General features: G+C 41.4%; 1 protein-coding gene across 6 annotated transcripts in view; it reads left to right on the top strand.

The window, feature by feature from the left end:
- Nucleotides 1-16,871, top strand: part of EVI5 (ecotropic viral integration site 5) — a 76,394-nt gene extending 59,523 nt beyond the window's left edge. For all 6 annotated transcript variants that reach the window (XM_062004163.1, XM_062004160.1, XM_062004161.1 and 3 more), the window contains one exon: nucleotides 15,963-16,871. In XM_062004163.1, coding sequence (XP_061860147.1) covers nucleotides 15,963-16,268 — 306 coding nt within the window. In that variant the 3' untranslated portion in view covers nucleotides 16,269-16,871. The remainder of the gene's footprint in view (nucleotides 1-15,962) is intronic.
- The last annotated feature ends 8,437 nt before the right edge of the window (nucleotides 16,872-25,308 follow it).

Genomic DNA, 25,308 nt, shown 5'->3' with positions numbered 1-25,308 from the left:
CTTCATGTTGCTAGCTGATTTTTTTGGTGTCTCATTGAATGCTTTAATGAGTTTGTTTTGATGTTAAATTTCAGTTTGCCTTACTACACTATTTGAAATGTACATTTGTTTTAATCTTAAGACAGTTATCATACTAAGAGCTAAATCCTGCCTCGTATGTATTCAAGTCTGCAAAAGCAAGTAGCCTCTACAGGTTGGGATTGCAGAGCATTATTCCACGAGGCTGTGATTCTACTGTGTATTTGCCATCTGCATTAGGGGACAGCTTCATGAAGAGGAGCAGCAATATATGGAACCTCAGTGTTTCTTTCACTTAGTGAATTTTTTTTCCTTTAGAAAGCAGGAATATGGATGTTGAAGATAACTCTTTAAAATCCATTTTTAACACTATTTTCCTGGACTTCAGGGATCCAGTAGTTGATTTTACCTTGAAAACAGTTGAAGAATACTCATAGCTTAGTGGGTTTTTTTTTCTTCTTGACAATTTAGTGGGCATTTTTGACAAAATAGTATTTATAACCTTACAATATTACACTTTTTGCTTTTGATCGGTTTTCTTCGGTTAAAAAAGGATTTCCAGATAAAAGATTCCCAATGTCTACAGAGTCAAGGAGACTTGTGGAGGAGAAGAGGTGGTTTCTGGAAATTTATTTGCATTTTTGTCTAAGATTTGAGTAGCGGTTTTGAGAGATACTGAGATGTTTCTTTCTTGTATCTCTTGACATTTGCAGGAGGAAAAAAAAAACAACTAACTGAAGTAGGACTTGGCTGAACTAATGCTAAAAGCATAAATAAAAAGCATAATAAATGCAAAGTTACCAGGGGAGAAACTAAAGCAAACCAAGTTTTGAAATAAACTGACTTGTTGCTTTGTTCCTTTACTTTTGCTTCTCATACTGTTGTAGCTGTTGTCTAGTCATCTTCAGCAGCCAACGGAATTTGTGACCCTAAGGAGGAAGATCAGCTAATTCATACTCACCTACTTTCAGTGTCTAGATAACACCAAACAGATAACATTTGTCCACTTCTCTTCCAGAGCAAAAATTAGGACCTTCAAATTTAGACTGGCTGTGTATTGAAAATAACGCTAGAGGATATGACTTTTGCAAATCTAAAACATGAAATTCCTTTATGTAAAAAATACTTCCACATTCTGAAATCCATGTTAATACAGGTCAGAAAAAAACCCTATATTCAGGCCAGACACCCACAAGTCCCTGGAGAAGGACAGGTGTCACCTGTATGACTGAAAAATGGGGTGCTTGCTGGAGTTTGGACAGAACATTCAGGGAAAGTACCACTACGTGTTTACTTACTGTTATTTCCCAGGTATCTGCTATTGACTAATGTCAGAGAACAGGGAGCTAGTTTTCTCCTAGCTGTTCCTCTGTAATAAGATACATTCTTTAAACAAATAATTACTTTAAATATTTTGAGAATAAGAAAGATGGCTTTCCAATGTCCAAATCTTATGCATGTGGCTTTGGTATTTGAATGAAAAACAAAATCCTGATGTTAGTGTGACACACTGTACCAACAGTTGGAAAATGGTCTGTAGACTGTCCATGTTAACACTATTTCAGCATGCCTGATGGAAAGGAACAATATGACAAGTGACTGGCGCATTGTTATTCTGACAGAATATTTTTTGAGGCTTTAAAAATGCTTTATAAAAGTAACTTTAAGTGAAATTACAATGATGAAATTATTGTGTATTGACAATGTAGAAGCGACGAGGGAGCAGGGATTTTCTTACAAGTGTTTCCCATTTTCAGCATCTGAAAACTTGATAGCTATTCAAATAAGTAGTGACCACTGGTTTACTAGTCTTCCATTCCCACATATGTAGAGTTTGTCTAGGAATGGATCTGATATTATGTTTTAAGAACCTAATGCAGTCAGTAAGATTCTGATATAGCTGTTATCTTGTGGTCTGATCTTGCTCCTGGTGAGCTAACATTTTAAGATTGCCTTAATGAAGAGAGATACAAAAGTTGGAGATGAAATACTCTGCTTTTAAAAGATTTTGCTTGCGCAAATAAAATTCAAGACACTTTAAGTAATTACTTTGAGGTTAAATAATGCATAAGTTATAACTAAAGGAGTAATTGGTAATATGGCTGAATTAAGGATGCATTTTGCAACTTGGATTAGCTTTCTAGGCTTTTACTGCTGAAACTAAAATGGAGAAGGGAAAGTAAACTGTAGCCATCAGTGTGAAGGATCAAGAAAAATATATTGCAACAAATGTAGTACAACACCTAAATAAAATGCAATGCTTCTTAGTACCCTGGAGAAAAAGCTAAATCATATCAACAGTTACTTTGATCTTCAGTATCATAAACTTGTGTGGTAGGTATCTGTGTTTAAAGCTGACAAATTGCTTCTCTCTGTCATTTTATTTTTTTTTTTTTTTTTTTTTTTTATTTTATTTTATTTTTTAAATTATTCACTGATAATCTTAAATGAGTGAGTGGTTTTGGTCCCCACCAGAGTTTAGTCCAGGCTGTTTTCTGAGGAGATAAAGGAATATCACAAGAAACAGCTAAATGATGACTCCTGCATTGGCTGTGGATGAGTTCAAAGTTATGATGCTGCTTGTGACCCACTGCAGTAGCACAAGATGGATTGGCCACTTCTAGCAGCATTCCTTGCTCCTGTTTCTTTTACAGTAATGGCATCAGGGCTTGACAATGGAATACCAGCAGGAAACATTATTGCTTTCCTCTGTTAATTTTCTTACTAGGCTTCCTTTGAGTCAATTTCAGTGCTTAACAAATCAAATGTTCTCTATCTGAAGCATCACTAGATTACATTCAGAAGCAGAGTAAATAACTCAGCTTCATCTAGCTATTCTTGGTGTCCAACTACTTGGTTTGGATGTCCCTTTGCTGTGTTGCAGTCATGACTGCAGTGTGAGATACTCTTTAAGTAACTTTTAAAGCTATCAATTAGTTGTATGTAGCTTTGTGTAATAGAGACAGGATACTAGGTCAGGTTCAGCCTACTAGAATCTTTTGTTTTCTCTGAAGGTGTATTTATGGGGTGCTGGCCAGCAGTGGGATTAGATCATATGGGCAAATGAGAGAAGGTCAGATTTAGCAGCATTTAGATACCTTGGAAACAGAAATAAGTAACATTTCTTTCATCAGAACTAAGGAGAGAACAAGAAGTCCAAAAAGCCCTGCTACTCTTCCTGTGAAATCTATAGTTCTGTATAATAGTATTCTACTAAGGCTCTTGACAACCTATTTTTCTCCTCATTCTACTAGAAGGAATGTACTATTTCCTTTCCATGTAGTATAGGCAGATGTATATTTGTCATTTTGTTTGCTTTCATGAAACCATCTAATATTTGTGGGTTATATTTCAGTTAATTTTTAATGTTGTTTTCATTCCATAGCTCTCACTAAAATGATAGTGTTTGTTGCAAGTACTGTATTAACTTTTGCATTTGGGTCTCAATACTGACTAGAATCACATTAACATCTTCTAATAGTTTGTTTCACTAGACAAATGCTTAAAAATTATGTGACCTTCTATAAATGTTTTCTTACTTGATAAGAAATGTTGTCCCTGAAAGGAAATATGTTAGCCCTCAGATTTACAAAGTCGGCATTTTTACTTGTGGTGGAAGTTTATAGCACAATAAATCATACACTTTTCTTTGACTATATCTTGCAAGCACAGTTGGACAAAAGACCATCAGATTTTCCCCTCACGACAAGTAAAGCTCTTGCAGAGCTCCTGGACAGCTAAAAATGTAGTTGCTTTACTAGTTTGTATGAAAGTTACAGAGCTTCTGTGCTGGCAGAGTCTGATTTAAGTGGTTGTGGTCAGTGTGAGGAACCTGTGATGTGATAAGATAGCGTTTGTGAGGTCATGTGGTTTGCAAACACCCAATCTAATGTAGCAGCTTTGTCTACACAGGATAGTTAAATATATACCGTATGCTTTAGAAACGTGAATCACTTTATTCCTTTAATTCAGCTTGTCCTTGAGAGTCAGAGATGTTTTACTGTCTTGATAATACCAAGATTGTTACAGAAGTGTGAGACTGAACAGCTTGGGAGTCTTAATACTCCAGTACCTTTCTCCAGTTTAGTTACCCTGCTCTTAATAAAACAACTAGCTTTAGAAACTGTCTGACCTACCTAACAAGGCAGAGCTTTATTGCACAGTGGAATCCTGTACATTTTATGAACATCAGTTCTTCAAATTAGGTTTGAGTGAGTGTTCATAGTGTGATTAACACAGATGTGTTACACCTGCCCAAAAACCTGTGGTACTTCATTCCACAAGTCTTTAGCCACAGACTCCATCTTTGCATGAGGAATGGTTGATTCCTCTCCTTTCCCCTCAGTAACACCACCATCAATGAAATATCTTCCATCTCCCATGAAAGTGAAGGAAACCTTTAAATGCTACCAGCACAGTGATGTAGTCTGTCCTCAAACGGAATAGGTATGTGACAATGAGGACAACAGTTTTAAGTATGAATCTTAACTCTTTCACTACCACTACTAACAGATTCAGTGATAAAATAAACATAGATTGATGATTGTTCTTTTTACAAACGTTTCCCTCCTTTTTTTTTTTCCTGATTGTATCCTACTGTGCCAAAGCTCCAGGTTTGTCTTACTGACAATACTGGTTCTTCATTGCAGCATTAAAGATTAATATAGCTAGCTAGCTATACTTAGCTGTAAAGTCCCTGCTGAGAGTTTATCTGGATTGCCAAAGGAAGTAAACTGATTATAGATTAAGTTATTTCATTATGATGACAGATAATACTTTTTCCTGAGTGCTGAAGCTACGTGGCCTATCTGCTGTACTAGTTAAAGCTATGTCACAGTCTTCCTATCTTTCTCTCCATAAATCAAGTTTTTGGGATTGAAAAGTGAGGGAACTGAGGTTCTACAGGTTTTAATTTATCCAAGTAGTTGTTCCTTGCAAAAAAACTTTGTATTGGCAGCTATACACCCCTGCCATCTATGTGAGAAACAAGCTCGGGAGAGGAATGATATGTATTAACTTGTAATATATTTCTCTAAATGTATCTGAATGAGCGCGGCAAACAGTGGTAATGTGGTGGAAACCTCTCCTAAAAATTCTATCACTCTCAGAATGTCAGCCAGCACAGATGGAAATAATTTCTGCAGAGGCAAAAATAAATGTTACTTAGTCCATTTAAAAATGCTGAGTTTAACTCCTGCTTTTAAAGCAGAGTAAAAGTGCGAAATGCTCATTTCCTGTAACTGTTGCCCATAATGGGTGCATTTTCAGTCTCTGTATCAGACAGTACATTCTAGTTAGTGCTTGAGGTTTCAGTAACTCACGTATTTATAGACTGCTCTAGGGAGAAGGAGCATTGAGATTTAGGTGGTTCCTTGGACATAATAATTGTAGTACATTCAGTGTGATCATGCTGCTGTTTTAAAATATTTTTGTTGCCGTGTCCTCACTCCAAATAAACACTTTCATTAGAAATTCTTGTAGTAAGAGCTTCTGGGAACTTTCTCTCCACCTACCTACTAGCTATTTGTAGAAACTTAGCAGGGCTAAAGCAGCTTAGGACTTTTTTTGGAATTGCATACGGTCTCACAACCACAAACTTGTCAGATTTTAGAAAAATTCCCTCATTGGATAAAATCTGACTGAGAGTTACCAAAGATTGATTTTTAAATGGTTTAAAATTTGGGTTGCTTCCTTAGTGCTGTTGCTATTTCAGTGCCATATTTCATACAGAACCTCGAAGTTTAATGTGATTACATAGCACCAGATCAAAACCAGATTCTTTAACCATACAGAGCAGTGATCAAAAAGTCATGACCTTACATTGATCGCTTTATTGGTTTCCTGTTCTGATTCACTGGAAACCTTCTGGTCTGAGCACTTGTTGCTAGTTTTAGTCTTTGTCACGTTTACAATACAGCAGACTTGATGGTAAGGCTGATACACAGCATATATTTGACATTGTATTTCCTTTTGGCTCGAGTGCTTTGTGACTGATAATGTTGAAAAAACACTTTTTGTACAATCTTAAGTTGGGAAATATAAGAGCACATTCAGAGCAAAATGAAACAAATAGCAGGACAACTGGAAATGAGCTTTCTTTTGATGCTCTGAGACTATTTAATATCTTTTATTTAAACTTCCTGACATCATCCATAGGAATTTTGTAAAGAATTTTGCATTACTGTGAGACTGAGTATGACTGACAGAAGCTGGCAATTTAAAACAGAGTCCAAATGTTCAAGTGCTACTACAAAAACCCAGAAGCCTGAAATGACTCAGTCTTGGAAATTTCTTGCTGCTCTTCTGCTTTTACTTATGACACACTGCAATGGTTTTAACTCTGTCTAGTGATATGGTCAGGTAAGTTAATTTGAGATAAGTATTTCAGGATGTATACCAGTGTGTTAGTCTGGGTAATCCTCTTAAAAGTAAGAGTTTCAAAACCAGAGGTATTTATTTCCTTAAACAGGAGAACTTAGTAGTTAATTCCGTACATGTGCTTGGATTCCAAAGAGTTCCTGATGTGTGGGAAAGACTGATCTAATGTTGTAGAACCTTATGACTGTTGCTTTTAATGTCACTACAGGTAACCAAAAAAGACCAACCCTCAGTCCAGTAAGGTTTTTATCTTTTAAGAACAGCAGCCATATTGGTACAATCAGAAAAAGCAGCCTAGGTCTATTTGAGTGTATGATATTCTCATTCATTGCTGTTCTGCTTTGGGCCCACAACAGGCTGATCAACCCTGGGGTTTAATACTTGCTCTGACTTCAGCTTTTCCTGTTGCCAGTTTCAAGGTGTTTGGCTGCAGTTCCCATAACAAGTGGACAGATCCTACTGCAACTGTATTAGGTAGAATTCAACTTACGAACTCTAGAAACAGTTGTACTGTTTTGAGGTGGTGTCAGTCAATAAGTTCAAGCATGTATGAGACTTCAGACACAACTGGATAAGGACAGATTCTTACTATTACATTATGCTGCAGATCAGCCTTCTTTGAACTCTTCTGCCAGTAAATATAAAATTAATAATATAAAAGTAAGCAATATAAAATTAGTTTTATCTTTCTGCTTGTCCTAAAGCCCCTAACAAATTGAGTGATTTTTTTTTCTCCAAGATTCATTTTATTACACTTCAAAATAAGGAGTCAGATACTCCACCAAGTGCTCTAACAATTTTTGACTGATTTTTATCTTGGTATGAGCATTATACAATTGTTTATGGGGCAGATGAGGTCATGCTAGCAGGAAGCAAATACAGTTCCAAACTCATCCATACGAAGCGGAGTGAATTTTCTTCAGGAAACATTTATAGTTTAGATTCCGTAGAAATAACTTTTTTATAGAAACAACTAAACTTGCACTATTTTGGAAATCATTAATTCTTACCAGAGTTTGTTGTTTCCTTAGTCCTGCTAAACTCAGTCCCAGATAAATGGCCAAATGTGCAAAGGGGGATCCCAGACAGTCTTGAGTATGCTGGAGTGCAGCTTGGCTCTTCCTACAGGGATCCTACGGGAACTTGATAACAACTTGATTTCAAAGGTCACTGCTAGACTACCTCAAAATTGGCATTGATCAAGACATTTCCTGCTTGCTGCAGTCATAGTGTGTCATGCACTGAATTTTTTTTAACAGCAGTTTCAGTTTGCTTGATTTTGTTTGACTAGTCTAATTTGTTAAATTAGACTCTGATTAGAGACTTGAGTACTGTCTTTAAAACATCGCTTTTGGGAGTTGGGGGAAAGCAAAAGCAAAGATGAATCACAAAGCTATGTAATGGTGATTCCAGTCTGTTAAACTCCAAATTGGTCCAACCCTCACCCTGAACACTTCAAGTTAACTTTAATATTTGGAGTTTAGAAAAAAGTACTTTTGTTCATGTTAGTTTTGTAGCAAAATTCCCCCTGAAATTCCTTAGTTTTTGATACATTTTCAAACGTATTGCTTTTCCTCCTTATGTCCATGACTTTCAACCCATTAGAATATGTTGAACAACTTGATTTCAACAAAATCTATCTAATTTGCTGAGGGTTTTTTTGATTTTTTATTTGATGTGAAATTAAATCTTTGGAAAGGAGTGGTAAAGAGAACAGCATGGTAACACCTCCTGTTTGAGAGTTGTATTGTCTATTGTGTCTGTTTTAAAATTAATTGGATCTTAAGCTGAAGCAGAACGTCTGTAGGAAATCTGAGAAGACTCAAAGTTGTTCTGGAAGATTTTTAGTGTTAATATTTTAAATTAAAAAGAAAAAGACAACTGTGTGAAAGCAATAAATGATGTGACCTGTTTCCTGGCTTTCTCTACTCAGCGTATCCGTATCTCCATTTCAGATCTCTTCCATGTCAGCCTCCTAGTGAAAGGAAAAGATAGTTCACTCTGATTTCCACCCACCTCCCCTTTTACTCCCCCCTCCCTTTTTTTGTATATCTTTTGAGCTCTACAAAATGTATTCTAATTCAGTTTTTAAATCTCTAGAGGTAGATAAGGCAATGGAGAATCCAAAATGGTTTCAGTGAGAGATGTGGGATTTGCCATCTCTGCAGCTTTTCATATGGATTTCAGGCAAAAGAAGCCCACACAGTCTCTCTCAGCTGGTATCTTTCACACAGTGAATCCATGGACCTCTCACTCAGGAGGGACAACAGTGATCAGGTAAAGGGAGCAAGCAGAGTAAATGAGAGTTCCCGTATTTGTCGTCTGTTTGGTCTGGGCTTCTTGACTCACCAGTGATTTCCAAGAATATCCCTTGTCTAGCAGTGCTCATGAATGTTATTTCCAGGTCAATAATCCTAGTTATAGCTGCATTTATAGCTAGGGCTTTAGAAAAAAACCCAAACCCTTAACTGAAGTGAAACATGAAAGTCACCAATACTGAAATAAAAGCCACAAGTCTGAGCTTTGTCCTAATACAGTTACAGTGACAACATATTTCTAATTTAACATATATTTTTCAAATTTACTTTCAAAATTGTTAGAGAATGTATGCATGTTTCCAAACAAGGAATGTATTATATGCAACGTGTTTTTTACACGTAATCTTGAGAGCTATACAGGTTGTCAGAAGATGTCAAAAGGCAATCCTCTGTCTTTTGCATATGATCGACACATCTGGGTAAAACATAACTCCTGCTTGAGGAAAATGAGGAATGTCTTCAAAGTTGGCTGAATTTTGCAGGAAGCTTTTTCTCTTTTGCAGGATATATTGAACTTAAGGTTTTTACATCTCAGACTTTGAAAGATCAACAAGCAATGGCTTTCTTTAAAATGCTGTGATGAAGTTCTGTCACAATGCATGCCTTTCATGTAAGGAGGCTGACTCTGCTGGGGAACTTTAGAATCTTTATTTGCATTGTAGCTGTACAACCACTGAACTTGCTAAGAATTATTTTAGATAATGGATTGCTAATGTTAGTTCCTGCAACTATTCATTTATCTCATGACATCTCCATTTGTGCAGTGTTCATGTTGCAATGGTTTCAGTATGAATCTGGCTTGCTGTGGAAGTGGCCATATATTTAAAAATGTGCTTCAGGGAGGTTAAGATATCAGAGTTGCTTGTGTTCATGGATGTGAGAAAGTAGCATGAAAAGGCCTGCAACGTTAACATTGTTCATGGTTTGTGTGTGCATGTGCAGAAATGCTTCTGTATTGTAGCGCCTACTGCACGTAATATTTGTTTGGGCTGATATCTTTCTCCCAAATTGGCAATTTCCATTAATTCAGCCTGAGATGCTGTGACTACTTCATTTTCAGAGATAAGTATTTTTCCCAAACTTATTACTGGGAGCTTCTATAAAGAAGTGATAGTGTACCAATGTATGATTCAACTGGAGTGACCTCATCACAATAGGAGAGGTCAGCACTAATGAGCAGTCAACTGCAAAATATGATCAGGGAACCCAACGGATTGAATTACTTTCATTTATGTTAAACATGGTTACAATTTAATAGATCATAAATGATACTTTTAATTGGCTTGTAATTAGAGTTTTACTGAATTATAGGACAGATATTTGAAAATGCTTGTGACTTGTTTCTCTTTAGCTGAACGTGATTAGATCGTACTTTCAGCAACATCATCGTTTTCTTCTGAACCACGTTTGGTTTTTAAGCAGGAAATCTTACTAAGGCTTCCTACTATTACTAAAGTAGAAGCAAATAAAGAGGGAACTGATTTTTAGATTCCTCTTGCTGTAAGTAAAAGCCCTGAGAACTCAGTGTCTTTTTTTTCTTTAAATAAAAATTTAATATGTTGCCTTCTGCCAAACCCAATTTCATTCACCAGGGTTGTACTTATATTTCTATCATATTTTGATCTCACTTGTGTATCGCTTATCCTACTCTGAGTAGATGGAATATTTATTGTCAAGCTTTGTTAAAACTCTTCTTTACTACTTCAGAATTGAGTAAATTACTTTATTGAAGCCTTTTAAATTGAGCAGAAGGTAACATTTTAGTTTGATTTCTTTCCACCACTGAATTTCTAGCATTAAAAAAAACCTTACAGGTTACAACATAAAAATATCTCCCAGAGCTTACATAGAACTTTCTCTTTCGCAAAGTCCCGCTTGAAAATGTTACCTTTGTTCTCTATCTAAAAAACAAAGGTGTTGAGATATAGAACTTACTTGCAACTGGCTAGCACCCTTCAAACTATTCTGTGATTAGCATGGAAGAACTTTTTAACTGTACTAAAACTTCTCAATTTCTCTTTACTGTCTCTCCTTCATGCCTGACTTGATGAGGCAGTCAGCATCAGGTAAGAAAGTTTATTCTGAAGTTCAAGGATCTGTTTGTTAGCCTTCTTTTCAACTCTTCTGAACCTGTGGAAGTACACTGTTAACTGTTAAGAATTTGTACAATTACACTGTTGTCACATGTTGACCAGTAGGACATACAGTTTATCTTTAAAATGCTGCATTTTTTAGGCACAAGAAGGTATATAAATGCAAATATTTTTATTGATATTGTTCTTGATTCATTTGGACTTTGAAAGGACACGTGGTCCCATAATGTTATTAAGTCTTTGAAATGTTCTAGAGACCATGTGAATGTGCTGGGTTGAAAGTTCAGTCAGCTAGACCATATGATTTGAGAATTAAAACCAGACTATGTAGGTTTACCAGACCTGGCCTTTTTCTTACAGATGTGATCAGAACTGAGAATCTTGCAGAACTGAAGCAGTAAGAAACAGCCAGAGTTCATTTGACTATTACTTGTCGGGGTGACAGAAGTCTAGTTCTCTTCATAGGAAGGAGGGACAGACTCCAAACTGAAAGGCTTTAACCAATATTGGCTGCTTGTACAAAAGAGAACAGAAGTGACAGACCATGGGGTGTAAGTCCATGATTTGCTCAAGATGACTGCAAGAAAAAGGGATGGCTTTTTTTCTTCAGATATAATGATAAGGATAGAGTAGAAATAGGGTGTGGGGGAGCCAGGGGGTTGAGTTGGGTCAGGTCAGGTCCACATACCTCTCTGTCCCAGTCCTTAGTCAGATTTCCCATTACCTTGATATGCTTGCCTGCTCAAATGACAAGATCTTGGCATAATGCTTTACTTCCTACTTCAGGCCCTTTTTCCATGTTTAAATGAAACACTGATGGCAAGAATCTCTAGAAATCTCTCTTAAAAAGGTGACAGATGAGCTTCAGTGTGAATAAAGTAATTAATCAGTTGCAAAATCTGAGCCATACCTATGTGATGGCAAACACAGAATTGGTAGTTTCAAATCGGGAAAGATATTTTTGAGTTGTTGCTGACAGTCCTCTGACATCATTGGCTACCGTGTAGCAGCAGCCAAAACAGACAAGACCATGTTGGGCATCAATAGGAAATGTATTAAACATAAAAAAGGCTTGGGAGTCTCTGTTTTAGAGGCTGAGAGAGGTGTTACAATTTAGATTTTATGAATCATGACTGCATTGTGGTGGTTTAATCCTGGCTGGGTGCCAGGTGCCCACCAAGTCATCCTATCATTTCCCCTCCTAAACTGTTCAGGGGAGAGAGAAATTAACTGAAAGGTTCATGAGTCAGGACAGGGAGATCACTCAGCAATTAGCATCAGACCAAACAGACTCAACTTGGAGAGAAACGGTTTGATTTATTAATGAGCCATTAGAACAGGGAGATGAGAAATAAAACTTAATCTTAAAACACCTCCCTTCACCCCTCCCCATTCCCAGGACTCTCCTCCTTTACCCCTGAGTGGCACAGGGGATGGGGGAGAGGAGTTGCAGTCAGTTCATTACAAATGGACTTTGCTGCTGCTGCTTCTCAGGAGGAGGCCTCCTCACACTTCCCACTGCTACACTGTGGGTCCCTCCCACAGGAGACAGTCCCTCACAAACTGCTCCAGCGTGGGTCCTTCTCACAGGGTGCAGTCCTTCACACACTGCCCCAATATGGATCATCCATAGGATCACAAGTCCTGCCAGCAAACCTGGTCCAGCATGGGCTCTTCTATCCATGGGTTCCCAGGTGCTACCAGGAACTTGCTCCAAGGTGAGCTTCCCACAGAGTCACAGCCTCCTTGAGGCATCCACCCGCTCTGGTGTGGGGTCTTCCACGGGCTGTGAGTGGATCTCTGCTCCCCTGTGGCCTCCATGGACTGCAGGGAGACAGCTGCCTCACCATGGTCTTCACCACAGGTCACAGGGGAATCCTTCCAGTGCCTGGGCACATCAGATTCTACCTCCAGTTGAAAAACAACTTGTTTTAGGTATTTTCAAGATGAAAATGAGAGATTTCTAATTGTAAAATAAAAGTAACATCCAGCTGAAGATTAGGTTTTTGTGATAAATTGATGTAGTGACACGTCAGGTGAAAAGCATTGGGATTCAGGTTACAGCATCTACATTTTTAAGAAGTGCAATCATTTTGGCAGGTACAAAGTATTTCAATTTTTCAAACTGAAAATGGCTGCCATAACAGTAATATGCATCTCACTGCCCATGCTTTCCACACATCTCAATGAATTTTAACCTATCTTGCAGGTAGGAAAGGGTCCTGGGAGGCCTCAAAACTCAGGATCAATACTGAGTGCAAAGCAAGTTGCTCAGGTCTTAGTTGGGTGTTGGAACCCACTGAGGATGGAGAGCCCACAGTCATTGAACAAACTGTTTTAATTCTTAACTAGCCTTGTAGCAATTGTTTTCCCTTCATACTCAATCAAACACAGCTTTGTGTTTGGTGTTGCCATCAATTTTCCCATCTCCCACGACACATTTCGGTAAAGAACCCGGTCTCCATTATCTTAAGGCATAAGCTCCCGCCCCTTAACCGTCTTGGTGCCTCTCCACTGAATCTACTCATGAGCATCTTGTACTGAGGAAGGAGTGAGGTAGCAAGTGCAGAACAGGACAGATGCAGTCAGACAGATAAGAATCGGTTCCCGTGATGTACTGGCTCTGCCCTTGTCAGTACAGCCCAGTATGCTGTTAGCCTTCATCACTGCTCATGAGCACTGCTGATTCACATTTAGCTTCCTGTGTGTCAGGACCCCCACGTCCTCTTCAGCAGTGTTGCTGCCCAGCCTGTTGATCCCTGTAATGCCAGCAAGTTCTGTGCTAGAGCGTTTGTCTGCGCTTCTGGCCAAGATGGTCACTTTTCAAGCAGACAGAAAAGCTACAGAACTATATGACCATTGATAGACTTGTCACATTGTCTACAGTATGTTCCTGTAGAGCAAACCTAGTAGTCTGGCTCCCCTTGGATGTGAGGAGTATTTGAGGAAAAGGGCAGTCAAGTGTAAAGCTGTAGGTCTAAAGAAGTGTTTCTGGAAGGTCACAAGTTGTACATCCTTTCAGTAGAGTAACAAAATATAACAACACAGTTCCCCCACACTTAGAACAAAATGTAAGGCTCTGTCTGTGCCTGAATTTTTCACTAATAACATTTTCCACAGACTCAGAGCTGGCATTTGGAAAGGCTGCTGCCTAAAACAGTGAAACCAGGATTTTGTCAGGTTATCTAAGTACATTCATCTAAAGGTATAATGTGTTGCAGTCTTCAGGAAAACAGTTGAGGTCATTGGCTTGGCTTTCTGAATGTTGAAAAAACCAACACTGAGTATCAGCTTTATAATTTCAGGTGAACCAATAGCTTAACTGTGCAGATCTAAAGCATATAATTTCTTAGACTAATATGAAATTTGTAGTCACTTGTACAGCAGAGCTTTTTTTCTGTGGTGAGGGTGGAGTGGAATTGTTGGGTTTTGTTTTTCTGTGCTTTATTTTCTTAGTGACTAAATTTGATAGCTGTTTTGGAAACTTCAGCAGCCAATATGATCATATCGCAGGATATTTTTGGGGCTAAGATTTCTAAATGACACAAGAATCTCTGTATCTGGGTATATAAGGTAGTACATTTTTTTTTATTATTCAAGGTACATGTTACTGCCCAGCATCTAATATTTGGCATAAGCTGATTTTGCTTACATAATGAATTCTGTAGTGCCGCTGTGGACTTTTTGTTTTGCTGGCCATTACACATGCAAGTTCCTCAGAAAGTTACTGTAGCATATAGGTGTGTGAGGAAAAGGCAAAAAACTAACATTAGTACATGTAGTGAAAACCAAGGTTTAGATCTACAGCATGTACCCATATTCCTAACCAGGAATCTTTTGATATACATTAAAACTGGAGCTTTTACGTACTGCTAACATCCATTTTTATGGCTTTTAGCATGATTATAACTCCTGTGATCTTGTTTCAACCTCTTTTTCATCTTTTGCACGAGGCCATGGTAAGTACAGAGATTCCATTTTCCCCAAATGGACAGATACCATTTTCTGTTGGTGTCAAAGAGCAAGGACCTACATGCACTTTTTATTCATCAAAGTGAATATTGCTTCAGACTTGTGAATTTGTGTAGAGAAGCTCTGCAGGCCTTTTCTTCTTTCTGTTTTCCAGGTCTCTGCTACTCTGAAAAGTTGCTTTCAAAATAGCACTTTGTGTATCTTCCTTTATTAAGCCTCCAGAGTGATATTAGGAAGTTTCTATAATGCTTTTTGCTACAAAAAGGTACCAAAAGTGAAATTCTAAAAAAACAGCATCAGGAATGTCTTCCTTGAGTTGCTGTTATTTTCACTAAATTAACAGTGAGCTTTAGGCTTTACATTTGAATAGCTTCAATGTGTGGTCTTAAGAGGTTATCACTCCATATTGCATTTTGAATTAAAATATTACCATACCTATCTGTGATCTGACAATCATTTGTGTCCTAAAATTCTGAGTCTGTGAAACTACAACCTATTTATGCCGTAGAAAGAGAAGTTTTTGTCTTATTTCTTGACCCGAAGTCTCATTGGGTCTTAACTATATAATGAAAAGACAGTCTTGCAATGTAAACAGAACTGAATGTGTTCTCTGGCTTTTTTTTATGTGGCTGTGTGAAACTGGCAATAGTCACTTGGGACCTTGCACTTTGGAATTGGGGGAAGGCTTTTCTCAAGGGAGAAGTTAGGTGGTAAGGGGATAGAACAGAGCTCTAAAAGTAAGATGTAAAAGCCAGAAGTGCTGTCAAAACAAATAAGCCACTCTAGAAAACTACTTATAAACCATGCTTGTGGGGATATTAAAGATGCAGTAAATAGCCTGAAGGAATCTGTCATTAGTGATTCTAGGTACCTTGATTATTAAGCCTTAAAACTGAAATACCCCAGGGGTGGAAGGAGAATCTTGGAAAGTTCCAAGTACGATTTAAGATGTTATTTCAGTGTCTCTGCTTGGGCAGTCAGAAGTGAGAAGTCACTTTGTTGTGATTCCAGCTGAGTTTCAAAGTGAATATCAAATGTGCTACTTCTAGATCTAACATTTCATTTAATCCAGTAACAGTTCAATGAGACGTTTCTTGGAAATATGGTGTGAAGGTTATGGGTTTTTTTCCTGCTGGTTTCTTTCAGCTCTGATTAACAGTTAAATTTCTGCTTTTTCTAACAGATCAAATGTCTAAAAGGCCAGAGAAACTTCTCAGACCAACCCACTTTTGATGGGATTCACATTGTCAACCATTTCACAGGAGATGACGAATCATTTCATTCTTCTGATGAAGATTTTATAACTAACTCCATACAGGAGAGTGGGGTGAACTTTCATCTACACAGTAGGACTGGTCAGATGGACTTGGATCACACAGTTGTAGATAGCAGTGACAGTGATACTGAGGAAAGTGCTCTTCATACTGGGAACTCAGACAAGATGGTGTCCAAGCAAAGAAGAAGGGAATCTTACTCCACTACTGTGTGATTATCATTGTGACTAGCATTGAAGACTTTCATATTCCTTTAAGGGTGAAACTGTCAGATAACTGAATCTATCCAGCAATTGGTTGCAGTTACTATTAGATCTGTTTTGGCCTGTGATAAACACACACATGTACTGTCTCTCTGCCTTCTCTCTTTGCCAAATCTTGCTAATGACATACCGTTGCCATAAAGCAGGCTGGGAAGAAGTTGATGGGTGACAGTTCTGACAGTATTACTGAATGTTCCTTGGTTTAGAAACTGCAAATGTATAATTTCTTTAAAGCATAAGAACCATTTTTGTTGTTCACAAACATGAATTATTTTCCTTAAAAGAAATTGCTCTTGTGCAATATTTTATGCTCTGAACAAATGTGTCTTGTTTATGTTGTTATCCATTTGTGATCAAGATGGACCCTAGTAAACCATCTGATCATGATACTCATATATATATATATATATATAATTATCTTATTCTTCTCAATTACTTTTGGTTTTACTAAAGTTATTGGATGCCCACAGAAGGCTTGAAAGAGGAGCCTTTATTTGTACTACTTCATATATGCAAATAATGGTCACTAATGTCATAAAGGTGTTTTTCACCGTTTTCACTTACATCTGTGTGCATCTGCTTTTGATGTTGCTAAATAATACCTGGTCTGAATATATTAATTACAATAATGTTTATTTTGTACATATTTATATATCTACACTGAGGTGAAAATGTACATTACACCATTTTGTATGAGGAATGTAAATGTTGCAATATTACTGTCTCTGGTATTCTAACAGGAAAACAAATTCTGTATATAAACACTAGAAATGAACTGCTAAATAAAGGCAAAACGCTAACTTCACACTAAGTTTCAGCCCAGCTACACTAACAGGTTCATGTTGGAAATGCTTGTTCAAAACACTATTGACTGAAATCTTTTACCTTCACATATATGTAATGAAAATAAATTTTTCATGATTTAACAAGATTGCAGCATTTCCTGTTCAGTCACTTCCCAGCTACAGCCCTTGGTTATCTCGTAGTTACTTGCTGGCTCTAGATTAGAGTCTTAGTTCAAATAAGGTGAAAAAGTATCCATGTCTTACAGTTAGTTCTAGTGAAAGAATGGTCAGTGCAATAAAAATCTAAGTTCAGTCGTCTTACAGTTTTACATTGCAGAGCTATCTAGGAAATAAGCTATTGGTCCTGTCTCAAAATAGATGATTCACCAAAGCAGTAAGAGCTAAGCTGAGCTGATCATTCTGCTTTCACACTCCCCTGGAAGCTGAGATCTAGTAAAATAGCCCTAACTTCTTGAACAGAACAAGATACAAGACAAGGAAGAATTTCTTCACTGTTCAGGTGAGGGAGCACTGGAACAGGCTGCCCACATGGGTTGCCGAGTCTTCTTCTCTGGAGACATTGAAAACCTACCTGGACAAGTTCCTGTGTGACCTACTCTAGGGGGTCCTGCTCTGGCCGGGGGGTTGGACTGGATGACCTTTTCAGGTCCCTTCCAACCCTTAACATTCTGTGATTATTGCCATCTAATGTAATTAATCCTTAAGACTTCTTTTCTAGTGGTGTTTGTTCTATTACTAAAAAAAATAAGCCATGCACAAAGTTGGTACTGACAGTCAGCATGTGTGTTAACTGTCTTGATACCCGTGAGAAGCAGCGCAGTTGTTAAAATTGCAGAACTGGTAGTCCTGTTAGACACTTCCTTTCCTTTTAATGTGTCCTCAGAAAGAAACAGCCCAACTGAGGAGAAAACAAATGTTCAAAGAATGATAGAGAAGGCACTGTGGAAGGAAGCACATTCTGGGCCTTCAACATTACTACTTGCCCAGGTGCAAGCTAATTTAAATCTTAAAGCAGGTAGGTGACAAATTCTGAATGACCAATTTCTGCAGCTGCTGACTGGCTTCAGTATTTCTGCAAAAATGTCTGCAAAATTTCCCTACATCCTACCAGTAAATATGTAGTTCCCGGTTCAGCCAGTGGAAATTGCCATCTCTGGGGCAGAGTAGCTGACTAATTCTGATCCCTGTTGGAAATTTCATGTATGCAAAACCAAATCAGGTGTGCTTTTGTTCACTAACAAGTAACAGTTTCCTCTCTTCCGTCCAATGAGCATCTGGTAACTTACTTTTGCACCTGGATTATTGTTGCCTAAGAGGATAGATGACAAATGCCTTGTTGTCGGTCATCAATACCAGATGCAAGTCTCTAGTCTTAAAGGGAATGTTCTGTAACAAGTGGAAAGAGCAAAATTCGGTTGGGGACCCATAAAAATCCTGTCTGTTTGAACAGTGAAGAGTTAATTTTGCAATAGCTGCCTTACTGTTCAAGTGATAGCGAATGAGATTAGGTGGCAAGGGTTATTTCCTGAACTTCTGTGGTCTTAAAGTAATAGAATAAATACTGATACTGAATAACAACTCAAAATATCAAGGGAAAAGCAAAAGGCCTTGTCCAACTAACTGCATCTCTTCTAGTGGTGAGGGTGAATCACTGGACATGCTGCAGTTTCAAAAGACTTAGTTACACAGTGAGTACACGAGGAAGAAACCCATAAGAAACTTCAGTATCACCCTGCTTTTTCTGCAACTAACCTGTCAAAAAATGGCATCCCTGCCTGTTTGTATTACAATTTAAATATGCACCAGAATCAGCAGCAGCATAGATAATACATTTACTAATATGTCAATAATTAAAGCATACTAATTATGCTACACACCATGACCTTCCTTGCATGACCTTTTAACAAACATTGCTCTTCTCTTAGATTTGCTCTTACATGCAGGCTCTAAGAGTTCAATGGGAATGCTAAAAGCATAAGGTAAAAAAACCACCCATATAAACATGAAAACTTAAGATTCTTGAATACACAAGTGCTTGCAGCTGAGAACACAAGTGAAACAGGGAAGGGGAATGACCTGTGTATATAGTTTCCATGTAAATTACTTTTTATGTTTGGTAATGAAAAGAATTCTGCTTTCCCAATCTGAGAATCAAATGGAAAGGCTGCGAAACCTGGGGCTATTTAGCCTGGAGAAGTGGAGGGGGGAATCTTGTCAACACTTGTAAAGAAGGGCAGATGTCGAGAGGAGGAGGCAGGTCTTTTTTTCTGTAGCACCCAGTGACAGAACAAGGGGTAGCAGACACAAGCTGGAACACAGCAAGTTCCACTTGAACATGAGGAGAAACTTCTTTGCTGTGAGGGTGATGGAGCCTGGCACAGGCTGCCCAAGAGGGGTTCTGGAGTCTCCTTCTCTGGACGTTTCCAAGCCTGCCTGGACATGTTTCTGTGTGACCTGATCTAGGTGGACCTGCTTTAGCAAGGGGTTGGACTGGATCATCTCTGGAGGTCCCTTCTGACCCCTACTGTTCTGTGATTCTGTGTGAAATGTCTTCACTAGCTAGAAAAGTCTCAATAATTACATTTTCTTATTTCTCTAGGCTAAGGGGATGAGTATTTCAGGTTCTAATACTATTTATCGTTCCCATTTTACTGAAGTGAATTAATTTCACATATTACAAATGTATAACATTTGTGAAAAACTGGGAACGTGACTAGTTGGGGAAAGTGCATCTGTGGAGTTCAGTGTGTGTGACATTCACGGCTCAACAACTGTCTGTTTCTACTACATTGATTTGTCAACCACGTGTGCAATCTCCTATATTCACTAAAATGAATTTCTCTGAAAGTGATTAAAACAAGTATCACATAGGGATTCACATAAATGTAATAAGACCACTTTGTAAATCTTATACTATTGAACTTAGTACTCGGCCCTTTCATGGCACTGCCACAGAGAAGGAATTCTGTGTTTCTCTGGGGTTTTTAATGTGTAATGACAGGTCTATAACAGAGACTTTGTTGGTGACTTAGTGAAATCCTAAAACATTTACATTTTAAGCGATAATGATCTAAAGATATGTTAGCATAAAAATATCCATATTTTTAGGCTGGATGTGCTCCTAATTCCCTTACCTGTAAAGGCTCCAAATACTGCAATTCATTTTGTGGGAAGGTAGAGGATAATGCAAATCTGCTAGGGAAGCCATGAGGTTGGTCCTGGGGACCAAAACAAAACAAGCAAATAGGGGTTAGTACAATCTAAGCAGAAACTACAGTGTTACTTTTAACTATGCACCAGTAACTGACTATGTACACTGAGAGGGGAGAGGAAAGCTAGGCATCAGCTAATGGATTTCTGGATTTAATGAAGTTCACTCTTGTTCTGTGAAATACTTTTATCAGTATAATTGCACCAATATGTTTTTTGTCATTCTCCGAGGGTTTTGGTTGGTTGTGAGTTTCTGGGTTTACAAACTAGCTTAGGAGATAAGAAAAATCAGTGAAAGAGCAGCCTGTAGAACCAGAGACTGGGAATGATGGAATGAAAAGCACACAGTAAATTGATTTGCCATGTACTCTCTATATAGTGTGAAGTTTCCACTTCAGAGGGGAGAAAACATGCTAACAGATGCATAACTGTGCAGACATGGACACCGACTGACTAAGATGCAACCGCTAGGTCCACGTCCCACAGCCTAACACCCTTCCTTTCCAGGAATTAGCACCTCATTTCACAATTATGAAAAACGATATAAACTCTTTAGAATTGTATACGGTTGCACAAGTGACTGAAATTTCTAGTATCCTGCTATGAGATCTGAAACTCCTGAGACCATTTTGCATAATCTACATTCTGTAACCCATTGATTCAACATTCTTCTGTTTATAGTGGAGGTAAGTTGTGGGTCCACTCCTTCCCAAAGCTGGAATTCCTCTTTTCATCCCAGCCTTCAACACACAGCCTACTGTTATTTTCCCTCCCCGGTTCATACTCACAGTGATCATTACATTTCTAATCTGCTCTGAAAGCCACAAACATTACTCCAGTTTCCTCGGTGATCAAAAAAATTGCTATCAAAATCACTGATAAATGTCTTGAGAAACATGAAGTGACAAGATGCTGGAGAGTGGGTGCAAGAAGCAATAAGCAGGATGTGTTAGAAATAATTATTTACCAAAAAAAAAGCAGCTATTTAAAAAAACAAAGACTTCCCAACAGAATGCACAGTGCTCCAAATTCTATCAGCTTCTCATAGTGAAAGTGTTCTGGATAACTGTGATCTCAGCTTTTGTTGCTTTAAAGTATGTATGTTACTCCTGAGTTCCCCACAGAATTACCCTCTTCAATGCCTTCTCCCAATCCTGATTGCCAAACACCAGAAATGGCTTCTCCTGCCCTACCTATTGAAAAGCTAAGCTGTCAAATGCTGTTCCTCAAATCCTCGTTACAAAGCCTCTCATAACTTTGCAGATTTCACCTTAGTTTACACTTCTTATTTGTTTCTTCGCCTCTTCTGTCACTATGCGGTAATGATCGTGTACTTATCATTGCATTCACATGTATGTTAACAAGTGTTTAACTTTCAATATCACACTCCCTGTGGGGAAGAACAGCTCTGTTAAAGCCCATCCCCAGCCGCCATCCCCTACACTTCACGCGCATGGCATCCGCCTGCCAACTCAGGACTGCTGGCTTTTGGCTTTTTCAGGCTGGAACACCGAGCACAGCTCTGGTATTGGTATTGACACACAGCTCTTGCAGTGTCACTGCAAACACGACCATCTTAAACGTTACTAAACTGTGGCACACTCGTCACACCACGAACCGAAAACAAGAGCTTTGTCCCTCCACCTCTGTTTGGCGTTCTCAGGGGTGGAAAGATTCCCGCCGCGCCCGGCCTCGCGCCTCCGCACGCGGGCACCACGCGGCCCCGCGCCCGGCCGAGGCGCAGCGGGGTGCCGCGGGCTGCCCGGCGCCGTGCCGCCAGCCCCGGCCCGGCCCGACGGGAGGCTGCCGGTCCCGCGCTTTCCTGGGACGGAGCTAAGCCTGCACGACGCTCCTCTGGGCGCTTCGCGTCGTCCTGGCCGCGGCTCAGCGGGGGCCGCCTGCCTTCCGCTTTCCCCGTCCTCACCGGGAGCGCAAAGCCACTCGCCCGTCCCGGCGAAAGCCTGGGAAGGGAGTGTACGTTCCAATCACGAAACAAAGCTGTTTTCCCTCGCTTTCTGCTCTAGTCGTTGGAGAAAGCTGACGCCCCAGGAGCCGGCCTCTTGTTCCTGGTGCTCGTGCAACACCCACCCTTGGCTGAGAGATCGTGTGCAGACTGAAGCATTCCCTTGATTCACTCGTCCGCGTCCTTCATTTTTGCTAAAGGAAGCGGGAGGAGAGAAAGCGCTGTCTGCAGGTGGGCCAAGCCTAAGAGGGGCTGGCGCGGTGCTGCCCGCGGAGAGCCCCGGGCGGAGCCGAGCGCAGCCAGCCCCGCGGCGGCTCGGAAACCACCGCGCAAAAGCACCTGTAAACACGGTGAATTTCGATGTATAAAGGCGAATACGTGACCTGGTTAATAAGGTTCATGAGCGCTAATGGCGATTTGCAGCAATGCTTCCGTGACACGCAGTCCAAGTGCTGCTTAGCGGGGTAAGCACGCGGCTGTCATCCCATTTCAGACGCAAACGAGAACGACTGTTTGCAAACAGTGACAACTACCCAGCGAAGATGCGTACATGAAATGACACCGAATTGTTCTAATCTGGTTATTTCTACCGAGTCCAGCTTGTAATTTTTAAAGTGGCAGGGTGAATGACTTTCAGAGTAATCAACCAAAGGCACAGCAAGGAGACCGTGCTACACAGATGCTGTAGGCAAAACTGCTGAGTCCACCACCGGGAACTTTCCGGCAATAATGAAGGTCTTAGGGGCGATGTGTCAGTCGTGTTTTTCGACTTCGAGTTACTACTAAAGTATCACACAGAAGATTGGACAGTTTCTCTCGGGGTGGTGTTTGCTTGGTTAGATTTTGGGAAGTCGGGTCAGTGCTGTGTTCCACAGGGGCTCACGGGCACAGACTAATTTTTCTGTGAATCCTTCGGGGGCTGGGTGTGAAGAAAAGCCCTGTTCGCAAAGACCGTTATGTTCCTGGGCGTGAAGGAGGCTTAAATCTGTTTCTGTCTTGTCCGACTTCAGTCTCGGTCGCTTCTGAACAGCATTGAACTTCGACTGGCTAACGGCAGAGCCCTAGGTCGGGCGGCCCTAAAGCCACCAACACGAAGTTGCCGGTGGCTTGAGGTGTCCGAGGGCGAACCCCAGAACCCCCTCAGCAAGATACCGAAGACCTGCACTGAGTTTCCTGACTGCACCGGGAGTCCGAGGCTAGACCTGGAAAACCGTGTTTTGGCCTCGAGGTGTGTGTGTAAAGGAAGGCAGGAGCAGGCTTCCAGGCTGCGCAGCGGCGGGGTCCCCGCAGGAGAGGGCGGTGCGGGGCGCTGCCTGCCGCAGACCCCCGCCACGGGTGCGGCGGGTACCCCACGGACCCTCCCCGACTCAGCAGCCCGAGCACCGGCACCAAGGCGAGGAAGGCAACCGCTTCCCTCTCGTCTGGCCTCGCTTCTCGTTCACCTTCGTATCTGAGTCTTTCTCGAGCTACAGCAGCCACCGTGCGCCGGGGAGGGGGGCGGTGGGGATCTCGCCTACCTCTTCCATATTTAACCATTACCTAAATCCGAAGGGAAATGAGCAAACCTCTGGGCTTCGGTCTTAAGGTATTTTCAGCGCCGTTGGGCGTATTTATCCCAAAAGAGTTTTCCACAACAAGTTATTTCTAGTGTAGGGGAGGTCTCCGTCTCCCAGGGCCATGGCTCAGCCCCGAGTGCGCGGCCGCGCAGGGCCCGGCGGCGGCGGAAGGCCGGGGGCTGGGACACGGCGCGGAGCCGGCTCGGCGGGGCGGGCGGCGGCTCCTGCGTCCCCTGCCCTCTGCCTCTGCCCGCCTTCAACTCAATCTGTGTTTTGAATCTGTGACTTGTTCTCGTTGCGGAAGTTGAAGGGGATCCAAGAATAGTTCAGATAGATCTGTGTAATTTCTAGAGCATAACCCCGAGAGAAATGAAACGCCCGATTCCAGAATGACACTTTGATGCCACTTCAGAGCCCTGAGAGGTGGCATACGGTAAGATATTTTCATTTAAGGAAAAATGAGAGAGAAAGAGAGGAGGGGGAACACTGTTGATTTCTGAGGCTTTGGCTTTTTTTTTTTTAAGCGCCTTTTTTTTTTGCAGAAGCTCCTAACGCTCAGGAAGTGGAATTTGTGGTTTAAGGGGCCGAGCTCTGAAGGAGTTGAGAGAGACAGAAAAGAAAAGAAAAAAAAAAGCCAACTCGGGCACCATTGCTTCTTAAAGGGAGGCTAAATTTAAAGTCACCCAAACTAGCAGGCTGCGGCGAAAAACTTGTCTGCAGCCCAGCTTCCTTCGCCCCTGCAAATGGGTAAGCGATCACGGTTTTCCCCCCTCGCGTGGGCAGCTGCCGGCCGGCGGGCCGGGGCGGCACCGACCCCTCTCCTCAGCAAGCCGCTCGTCTCTCCTCTCCGCCGCCCCGCGCCACTCAGCCGTGGCCCGGGCAGGCGCCAGCCTCGCGGCCCTGCAGCAGCGGCCGTCGGCGGGCGCGGGCCTCCGGACACCGGCGGCGGGACGCGGCGGGGGAGCGGGTGCAGCTGCCCGCGGCACGGCGGCGGCCAGGTGGGCTGCGACACTCGCCTTCCCACGGGCCCGGCCCCAAGCCTGGCAGGCTCTGGCCTTGGGCGGCGGGGCGGGGGAGGCCCGCCGCGCCTCCTTGGCACGGCTTTTGGAGGGAAGAGTGCCGCGCCGGGAAGAAAACGCGGCAGAAGCGGCGTCCGGCCGAGGCGCCCATCGGTCGCGGCTGCTGTTGCCGTCGGGCAGGGCGACGCGTTATCGAGCCGCTTTGATTTCTCGCCCCACTGTCCGCGGGATCGCTCGCTGCCAGCCCCCCTCAAGGATAAACCGAGGCGCAGGTGGGCCCGGGTGAGATGCTGCCACCCGCTCGCCCGCTGCCGTGCCCGCTGCCGTGCCCGCTGCCGCGCCCGCTGCCGTGCCCGCTGCCGTGCCCGGGGGCGGCGCCTCCCCGGCGGCGCGAAGCGGCCCTGCCCCCGCCGGGCGCGGACAGCCCGGTGCTTGGCG

Source organism: Colius striatus, chromosome 10, assembly GCF_028858725.1.
Source record: "Colius striatus isolate bColStr4 chromosome 10, bColStr4.1.hap1, whole genome shotgun sequence".
In the NCBI taxonomy this organism is placed as follows: Eukaryota; Metazoa; Chordata; class Aves; order Coliiformes; family Coliidae; genus Colius; species Colius striatus.
Note: the sequence above shows the minus strand (reverse complement) of the source record. Positions and strands in the feature narration are given on the sequence as shown.